Below are 10,194 nucleotides of genomic sequence, written 5' to 3'. Positions count from 1 at the left end.
ACCGCAAGAGCCCGAGTGATGTTTATAGTTCTTAGTGTATTGCTTTGCATTCGGTGTTTTGTCGTGGTTTTGGCCTTCAGAGGCTGGATCCTGTGTTTTCCGACCGCGGTTTCTGCCTTCCTTCCATCCATCTCCATCTCAACGATCGCCTTTTTTTTCTTCTTAGACGCCTCCCCTAGTCCGTTCTAGGGGTTCCTCATCTTTTGCTTTGAACCTTCTTCCTGGACCTCGGGTGTAATCATAGAACTGGCTGATAATCATTGGAATGCAGTGTGTATCGCGATGAATTTACACTTCGCTTATACTCATCTCGAGATGGATAGTTCATCCATTCAAGGACTACAAGAACTAAGAGATAGAAGACGCATTGCAAACCCAGAGAGTCATTCCCCCACCCCCATTCAATTTAATCTGTTTATACCAACATCTACCTCGAACTCTCAAACTCCGCTCTTTCCCTCTCCCGCATCTTTCTGTTCATCCTAACAACCTCCCAAGTCGACACCAGCTCCCCTAACTCCCGACTACAGCCCAGGCGGAAGCCCCTCATTGCACCACCTCACAGCAAAATCCATCCCCACTGCACAGCCAAAAGATTGACACTCTCCATATCCCTGCGGTAGGCAGACCTCGAATAACTAATCCAAAGCCGCACAGCAACCTCCCTGAGACAAGGCGCAGCGTCCTGAACTGAAGTAAGAAAAGCTTGTACAGCGCGTATGGTGGAATACACGCCCCAGTTATTTCCCTCGACGCCCATATCTTGACGGAGGGTGAGTCGGTGGAGGCTGCGCGGGAGGAATGTTGAAATGTCTAGTTCTGTCGCACCTGGAAGGCCGAAAAGGAGGAAGGCGGGTAGTCTGTGGTTTCGAGGGTCGTGAATGTCTTTAATATCCCTCTAAACGGATTGACGCGTGGTGCCGGGTTTCTGTCGTCCCAATTCTCTTCTGAGACCAGGGGTAGGCATTCCAGTCCTATGGAAAAGTGTTGTAGAGTGTCTTTCATAGCACTGAGGCCGTATATAAGCCCTTCCGCACCGGCAAGTAGACCTGGCTCTCACCTACGGGTGACCCTCCGGACCCTCCAACCCGACCCGCACCACGGGTGGGTGAGGGTCTGACTTCTAAACCCTCAGGGTCGGACACCTCTATATCCGACCCTCAAGAGAGTCACCCGCCGGTGAACCTCAGGGTCCACAAACAGGACAAACAGGTAAAAAGCGTGACTTACTCGTGATGCATAAATTATGTAGATTTAGAGAGGTTTTCTGTGTATTCATTTGTAATTTTTAATACAGGATTGAAGATTTAAGAATCAGGAGAGAGATAAAATCATAAGAAACGTGTATTTTTTGTCTTACGAATGATTTGACATAGGATATATATAATAAAACAATGCAGTAATTATTGAGATCCAAGTACATAACCATTAAGTAGCTTCGAGCGCTTGCGCTTTCTACTAGATACACGCTGCTGTATGTCAGGCAAAGGTGGGTTTGTACAGTCGTCATCATCGTCATCATGATCTATAGCCTCTCTATCTTCAGGGTCAAGTGTTGCCGTGCGAGACCGTGGAAGGGACTGCGTATTAGGAGGCTGTGTACGCTCTGCCTCATATACTGGATCCTCTGTCTCTTCCTCAGTATCACTGATCGGATCAAACGATTCTTTCCATATTTTATTAGCCTCTGTTATGGCTGCGATCTCTCGGTGTGAGAGATACTCCTATAGCATAAGCCGTTTCTGCTCTTGGAGGTCAAAACTTATCGTACACATCCACAGCATGATATCCCAGATAGACTTTGGCTTTAAAGACCCTCGTCGATAATGACAGATGTCCCGAGCGGAGTTAAAGAGATGCTCCACTCTTGCTCCAGTTGCTGGGATCGACAATATATCCCGGGCAAGGCTTGCAAGTAGGGGAAATTCGCGTTCATGGTCTTTCCAAAAGACCCGAGGGGAGCCTCGTACGGTTGCTAAAAGAAAGAGTTAGTGTCATTTAGTAAGAAAGGAAGGAAGCACGTACGACTTTCAAGGTATCTCGTAAGCTCGTTCTGTTGCGGAGGCAGTGACGCTTGCGAGTTTTCAAATAGTAAATCAGCGTCTGTCATTGTCGTCATCGACAACTCGGCGTCTGATCGTAGCCTTTCTTCCGGATGTTTCTGGTCGTAAACGCTTCTGAAGTGAAACAGCTTGGGGCCCAAACGTTCGAGGTCCACTGCATCACCTGTGATCACCACCAGGAGCAGGACAGTGAGCCACTAACAAAAGGAGCTGCAGCTGATAGTTCTAGACTCATCTAAATATCATCGGTTAGAATCAGTCCGGTCAAGGCATTAGGTTCCACTCGGTTATCAAGTGGCGGGCAGGGGCACTCAAGGAAAGGAAAGAAAAGCAAGAGTTGCCAGACATCATCCTTTGCATATCAGAAACCAGTCAGTGTCGTTGAGTTGCTGGATTTTCTAGAGCACTCTCTATCTCATTTCCTACAGCCCGCAAGGCAAACCACTCAACGAAAAGAACCAATCCCAGATTATAGACGTAATATTCAAACGTGGGTAAAGAAGATAAGTATTTTACAATAAGAGAATCCAGAAGAGAACGGGCACCCAAACTGATTAGACATTACCTAATGGCTCCAGAGCGCATTAGAAGAACCTGTCACAAATTAGCACAGCACTGGAATCCTGGTATGGATCTGGAGCACTCTGAGAATATATTGAGCACCCATTTATTAGTTATGAACGTACCATGCGGCAAGGGCGATGATCAGGTACATCATCATAAGCAGGACACCCTCCAGCCAATGCGACTTGCCGTCGGCGATGAGGTAGTTTACCAGCAAGACAGAGACGAAAAGGAGGATTACTTGGAATCCGTCGAAACCCAGGGTCTATTCAGTATTAGTATTATACCTTGAGGAGTATTCGTGGGTGTTGAGCGTACCATGTTATCAACACCTGGGACAATGTTAGCCGAATCCGAGGAGAAAAGATACGAGTGAAAGAGCTGGGAAACATACCAATAATCCACCCCAAAACAACAATCAACGGCAAAACGAGCAGTGCAATCTGCATACTCGAGCCAACAGCAACCCCAATCGCAAGATCCATCTTATCCTTACAAGCAACTGTAACAGCAGTAGCATGCTCCGCCGCATTACCAACAATAGGCAACAAAATCAATCCAACGAAGGTATCAGAGATATTGCCCGTAGCCGTCAATCCATCAATGGAATCAACCATGAACTCCGCGCAGACGGCGACAAGCGCCGTTGAGGCCGCCAGGGTCAGTAAAGCCACGGTGATGGTTAGCTGAGGCTGCTCGGGCTCGTCCTCGGGGTCTTGCATGTCGATTTGCTGCGCGTTTTCACCGCCGATTTGTTTTGCGGCTGCGTTGCCTATTTTCGCGAGTCCGCGGCTCAGGTCGCCTTCGCTGATGCGGCGTCGGCGTTTTTCGACTTTCTTGCTCGGCTCGTTGTACATTTCTGTATGGGATTTTAGTTGGAAGAAGAGGTAGCAGCCGTAGATGATTAGCAGGAGGACAGAAGTGCCGCGGGAGAGAGCGGCAGTTTTGTCTTTGTTGCCTATTTTAGGAGTTAGTGGGTTGATGCTTGGTAAGTGGGGAGGGGATACGGACCATCAGACCACTGATGGAATGCGGTCGGAATGATTAGACTGCTGACGGCCAGGGCGAGAAGACTGGCGGCCGTCTGCGCGACGACGACGTTAAAGTGCTGCTCGAGACGGTTGACGCCGCCGAAGAAGAAACACATGCCCATGACCAGTAGCAGGTTGGAGAGCATGCTGCCGATCAGTGAGGTTTGGACGATGACGACTTCTTTCTTGACCAGGGCGATGATGGCGACGATTAGTTCGACCGCGTTACTACTGGTGTTAGATACACTAGTGCAGTGGCACATTCGATGAGGGTTGAGTGACCTACCCGAATGTGGCATTCAGTAGACCACCGATTGTCTCGCCGGTTCTGGGATCGTCAGTTGAGTTCTTCTGTGTGTTTTCTTGTGGCACTTACCGCAGGGCGATTTCCTCGGTTGCGTAGCTCAGCATGGCTGCGAGGGGACTATAGTAAATAGATTAGCCAAATCCAACCATAGTCGAGACAGTCGCTCTCACATGATGGCAATAAAGTTCACGACGAAGATGGCAATGGGATTCGCCTTGACGCAATAAAGCGCAACTAAACAAAAGAGTCAGCAAAGATCAATATCACACAATTAAAGGTCAACATACTCCCAGCAGGCGCCGCAAAAATAAGCACATTAATCCAAGAATTGAACACGGTCGCCCGAATCTGCGACGCAACCGTGAACTTCGGCGCGTCATCCTCTTCTTTGAACTCCTCCGGCTCCTTCTCATGACTAGACCGCTTAAATTTCAAGAACCGCGATCGCGGCTTCCCCGCCTCGACATCAGGCTCCAGCCCCCGCGCCGAACTCACATTGATCGGATCCTGGCTGCGCATCGACGGCTCGGGATCGCCGCGATACGGACTATCCGGCGCGACGTGGTCGCTGCCAGCGGACTCGGGGGGGGAAGGTGCCCGAGTACTCGGGGCCGCCGATACCGTTGGTCATTTCTGCGCGCCGGCGGTGGTCTTCGGAGAGGCGGAGGTCGCCCATGCTTCGTGAGGCGCCGGGGCCGTCTTCGAGCGGGATGGATTGGGAGTGGCGGGGGCGACGGCGGAATTTCTTGAAGGGGTTATGGGAGGAGGGTTCGCCTTCTTCGTCGTACCAGGCAAGATTGCGGGCTTTGCGGCGGTAGATGTCTGGGAGAGTATCAGGGAGGATGCTCAAAGAATTGGGTTTGATTGAATGCATTGAGTGCAATGCATTCAAGATGAGGTGTGGTTTTTATGTGCGCGAGGAATGGTATAGCTGCGGCCTTCTTTGACTTACGCATTTTGACAGTGTTTGAGGCTCGACGCCGTGAAAGGAGTGATAGCTTCTGAAAGCACAATTTAGCAGGTGTCCCAAATGTTATAGTATGGGATTGATAATATAGTGAGGTGAGGTCGGGCAGTGAGGGCGGGCTTCCCAACAGACCAGCACATAGCCGACGATGTTAAGATCAGGCCCCGTCAGGCGGCCACTGTTGCCTTGAGCTCACCGACTCTCGGACACGAATCGCATCACTTACGCGTTAAGGAAAGGGTTTCGGGTGGGCCATACAATGAGGCGCGAGTGGAGAGAGAGAGCGTATAGGTCGTGGCTCAGCACCGCCGCCACAGTCAGATCGAGGCTGGAGTTGCGAAAATTGCGAGGATGAAAGTCGCAAGAGTTTGTCGCGATTGTTTTGACCACGAGCGGTGGGAGGTGGAGCTAGCAATTGGCCACGCAAGGGAGAGAGGGCGCGAAGCGAATGCGTGATGACCAAGTAAAACAAAGAAGGAGGGAATGACAGGCAGCCTAGGGGAACATTGGAAAATGCAGGTGGAAATGAGGAAATTCAGGATAAAGTTGGTCAATTATTCAACACAGCCACACTCGCCAGGGGCGATCGCAGCGCTGCAGTGGGGGGAAGCTTGGCACGAGCAATCTGGAAGGGGTTTGAAATTGACGAGTACCACGTTCAACTTGAATTATCTGGTATAAACATGGCAATGCTGGTTGAGATTGAAAGCAGGGCTCTTGACGTTGGTGTGACTGTGGTGGTAGGCGTATTTGGGTTGGGGCGAGTTGGCAGTGTGTCTTTGTTCTTTGCATGTGTTCTGCTGACTGCGCACCCAAGCAATCTCCAAGCTTCTCCAAGACTCTTGGAACCACCCAAGCACCCAAGGCTTCGACGAAGCTTGGTTTCAGGTTTTCTGCTTGGCGACACTCAATCTTTCGATCGCGATCGTCGACACTCGTGAGGTCACCCTGCGTGATCGTCGATGCGCTGGCGACCATCCATCAGTGACACTCACACGTATTGTGGCACAACGGGTCCCCCCAGTCATTGGCGCAATCTAATGAAGACGTCTGGCAATTTCCCGACCCACGCCAAATTGTTCTGCTCCGCCCAATCGCCGACGCCACGAGCCCGCTGGTCCGGTCCAGTCGTCGCAGCCACGACGCGTTGGCAATCACGTGAAGTCATTTGCCGGTATTCACGCATTGTTGGCATTTTGGCATTCAGAGACACTCGGAGGACTCAGGCATTGTCCGGGGTCTCAGACAGTGCCACAACGAGGCGGCCGGGTAGTGATACGTCGGTGGCTGTTCGCCGATACTTGAAGCCGCACAGACGCGACGGCGGTCGCTCCCTCCAGGCTTCTCGTCGTGTCGTCTCAGCCACGGCCAGCGTTATGTCGGTGAGAGCCTTTCAAGAGTCCGGTGTTGCTCGTAATGCCTGCGTTGGCAGCGTTGGTCGAGTCATGGCGGTGCGCGCGGATCAAGTCAGCGTAGCTGCGTTAGTGAGCGCCCATTGGAGCCAAGAAAGCTCTCGAGACTAGTTGACCTAGTAAGGTAGGGGTGCAAGCGCCGCGGTCCACGTCAACGTGAGGCAGCACTGGAGGAAGGTATAGCTCGGAGTTCTAAGGTGTAAAGGTCTAAGCAGCCCTATGGATTTATTTCAGCCCTGTAGAGATGGGTGGGATTGCTGCTGCCTACGGCGGGTACTAAATTTAGGGTGCCTACTTGATTCGGTAGGTAAGCTCTCCCTTTGCTCGAGACGGCATGCATACCCCATGCCTACTGGAATCTGGTAAGAGCTTCTTAGCTTGGTCTGGTCTGTTTCTTGGCTTTTACTATTGTTTCAACTGCACTGTAGAATATCACAGGAGTGAGATGTGGTGCGCCGCGGGATCACCTCGGCCAGTGTTTTGTCAACACCCAGTATACTTGGGGCGTCGCACGTAGCACAGCAGTGTTATGTTATAGCAAAAACTGGATTAACTATTGGTAGTGTATGTTTAAGACTCGCATGCTTGGCAGGCGGCTGCATGTTGACTCTGCAATGCATCGGCCGCACAAACAAATCTCCGACCAGTCCACACGCGCTGAATGGCTTTCGTCTGAAGTTTTCTTGCTGGCAAACGCAACAGCTGACTCCAGAGGCGGTTTAATTCCCACGATCATCAATTGAATAGTGTCCGAGACTCTTATCTTGTTGGCAATTCATGTGATGGCGCATCTCCACATTCATCATGGGGCGAAAATCGCGAAATATATTTTTGAACATCTTCCTTGAGAACAACACCACTACTACCAGCCATTCCCAATCCAGTTTCCGTCATGTGACATGTGAAGGAACTTTACACCAAATCGTGATAAGAAGCAATACACCTGAGTCTGATGAACACTTGCGCAGTCAATGTCCATTGCTCCTTCATTGATGCTGTCGTCGGTGTGAAAGTCATGTATCACGCGACCTAGACACCCTTGCGATGCTTACAAGAAATTTCCGTATAGCCCAAATAGATGTGCTTATCGCTTCAGTACTCTGGTGTCGCGCAAAGCACCGTGGTCTTCAAGCTCGGTCTGGTCCATTTCGAGTTTATATGGAGACGATGAGAGGGAAAGGCGTTGTGCCGACTCGTTGCTTGACGTTATGTAATGTGGTCGAAAGCACCGTGAGATGTGGAACGAGTGCCTTTAAGGAGAAATCCGTTCACCCACATTTTCAGTGCTTCCACATAGGTGTCTGAATCCAGATTTCTGTCTTTCCAGGAGGGCGAGCATCCCCGTGTCCCTCTCTACTGCTTCATCCAGCGTACGAAAATAGACGGAGCCGATTGGGTGAAGAAAGAGTGGTGGTCTCCTGTTGGCGAGCTCGATTTGAGCATGCTTGCATTGCATGATTGAATACCATGTCTTGCCTTTCTCCATTTTGTTGTCTGCAGCTTGTCTTCGTTTTCGGAAGGAGGTACTATCGTATCTCTCCTGGGTCTCTGAACGTACCGGACATCCGCTCGCTGAGTAGTCTGGATTGCAGATCGAGATATACAAGTACGGGAGATGTAGCGACTCTTTTAGCTCGAGCGCGGTTCGGCGGAAGGCGGAAAGACATCATATCCGGTGAACGCCCACTAGGCCAAATCCCACACTAGTTGATTGTACCGCAAATGCCAGGACCACAACCCCAGAGTCTACCTGGCTGCCGTTTGAAGATCCGGCTCGGACAGCGTCTGAAAAACTAACATCTGCTCGAAATTCAAGTAAAAATATAGAGCCGGTATTCGAGAAAACACAGACACTCGAGGTTTGCAGGTTGTGTTGGACCGTCCACCGCGTTTCAGTCTGAGCCGTGACACCAATGACTGGACGTGGTTCGACTAAGAAGGAGCGGACCTCGCCGTCTGACGTAGGGGAAATACGTTAAAAACCGACTTAGGGATAAGAGGGAATTCATCAGTTCGTCTTTTGTCTTCGCTGATCTTGAGGCGATACTGCGAGTGGACATGGTATTGGGCATCTTCAAAGTCATAGCCGTCTGGGTAAAGATTTCGGTATGTCTCTCCTCGCCAGAGTAGTAATTGGCATCCATGCGTGGACCGAACTCGTTGAAATCTTATTCGTGCTTGTCGTGGGAGTAATGCCACTTTGACAACCACAACCCCATCATCCAGCTCATGACTAGTCCCAGACACGGGCTCAGAAGACTCTTCGTAACTCAGCCTCAATCGCGTCGACTATGGCACGAAGAAAACATTTCGGACTTCCTCGAGAACGTCGAGGCTCCAACATGTGTCGGGCTTGTTTACTTCCCTGATCCGGAATGCGAACGAGCATCAATTTGGCAAGTCCCTCTCGAATATGCTCCTATCAGCTTCTCGTAATAGGCACTCGTCCTTGTTCTCGCGTGGTCATGATTCCGGGGACCAGCCACTGAAAGTTCATGTCTCCAAAGCACCGGGGATTCACTATTTCCAGGAGGAATACATCCATGTCAAACCCCCACTCGCAATTGCGAGTTCGATACACCAAATCCTGCCGTAGTTACTCGAGGCACAAGTTGTCTTCCAGCACCTGGAGGCTCGGGCTATCTCATTGAGGCAGTCTCAACGAGCCCAAGCGGGCTCGAAGATAGCCCGCGCACCGGAGTTTGCCACCATTTTACCAATTCATTAGATGGCAGATTCAGGGCTTCCAAGAGCGTCCCCTCCTTCACATTTGAATGCAGCGGGTTCCTCCACGATGCTAAAGGTATTTGCCCCTGTTGACAGGCGACACCAGGGGCGCATTCGACTGGTTCATTCCCGAGTTCGCGAAGACTGCCACGAGACTCGATTGGTGTGTCATGGACACAGACGCCAGGAATGCGATATGCGACACTCCAACTTATCGCACACCTCGGTTTCATTATTAGAAGACCTAGTAGACCTTGTTTGGCGAGGTCGGGCTGAAGGGTTTGCCAGCAACTTCGCAGGCAGGGTAAGATTGTGACGGAGATATTTTTCGCGAAATGAGGCTGTGATGAGGTTGTTCTCCGTCGACAGCTCTCTTTTATCCAGAATGTATTGGTGGAAGTCAAGGGCGAGCGGCAGTACTGCTTCTGACCACTGATAAGTTTGAGCGAGATCGAGGATCTGCCTCATGAACATGAGTAGGTTGGGAACTGCCTTTGGATGTTTCTCGCCGAAGAGATATCCTATGACGGCTAGGTATGTAAGGAAGCAGCTCGTCCATGTTTGAGGGTTGGGGACCCAGTCCTTAAGCGATGCCGCTGCCTTCTTGAAGCCTTCTGTGCCTCCCGACTCGGTCATCTTGAAGACCCTGTCCTCCTGATCCAGCTCGGTGACTGATTTCTCTTTGAAGCGTATGAGTTCAGTCGCCTTCAACTTCCTCTCGAAGACGTGAGTAAGAAGGGCGGCGGAGACACCCGGGAATATGTCGAGGAGTGGTTTAACCTCAGGGGGTGGCTCGCGGTTTTCCTCGAGATTATCGTCATCTTGCAGGTCCACACGAGGCCTCCTGCGGCGGAGGTCGGTCTCTGCTACATCCATTTCAAGGCGCCTGGCCCTGTCTCTCTGTATCTGTTTTAGCCAACTAGCACGGTCCACTGCGCCCATGGTTTCCCAGATGTGGACCGGAGGCCAAGCAGAATCAAGTAGGGGAGGCGTGACACTGCTGGACTGGCTGAACGTCATGGTGGAGAGCGATACATGTATAGTCAAGGCGTATTGGCGCTGTTGCCGTAGAGGAAGGATGTAAACAAAATCGAGTCTTGACTGCGTGAGAGACGACAAGCTA

General features: G+C 51.0%; 2 protein-coding genes across 2 annotated transcripts; both read right to left on the bottom strand.

Moving 5' to 3' along the window:
• Positions 1–2,647: 2,647 nt before the first annotated feature.
• N7532_003230 (hydrogen/calcium exchanger domain-containing protein) lies at positions 2,648–4,921 on the bottom strand (the record flags this gene model as incomplete). Its single annotated transcript, XM_056615724.1, has 11 exons — positions 2,648–2,657; positions 2,750–2,892; positions 2,946–2,959; positions 3,022–3,585; positions 3,639–3,886; positions 3,945–3,986; positions 4,035–4,082; positions 4,136–4,199; positions 4,253–4,512; positions 4,571–4,787; positions 4,918–4,921. The coding sequence occupies 11 exons, from the start codon at positions 4,919–4,921 to the stop codon at positions 2,648–2,650; spliced, it is 1,614 nt and encodes a 537-aa protein (XP_056476081.1).
• A 4,318-nt stretch (positions 4,922–9,239) lies between these two features.
• On the bottom strand, positions 9,240–10,091 carry N7532_003229 (uncharacterized protein; the record flags this gene model as incomplete). Its single annotated transcript, XM_056615723.1, has 1 exon — positions 9,240–10,091. The coding sequence occupies one exon, from the start codon at positions 10,089–10,091 to the stop codon at positions 9,240–9,242; it is 852 nt and encodes a 283-aa protein (XP_056476080.1).
• Positions 10,092–10,194: the final 103 nt, after the last annotated feature.

Source organism: Penicillium argentinense (genome assembly GCF_028826775.1).
Source record: "Penicillium argentinense strain IBT 30761 chromosome Unknown utg000004l_segment0_segment0, whole genome shotgun sequence".
Classification (NCBI taxonomy): domain Eukaryota; kingdom Fungi; phylum Ascomycota; class Eurotiomycetes; order Eurotiales; family Aspergillaceae; genus Penicillium; species Penicillium argentinense.
Note: the sequence above shows the minus strand (reverse complement) of the source record. Positions and strands in the feature narration are given on the sequence as shown.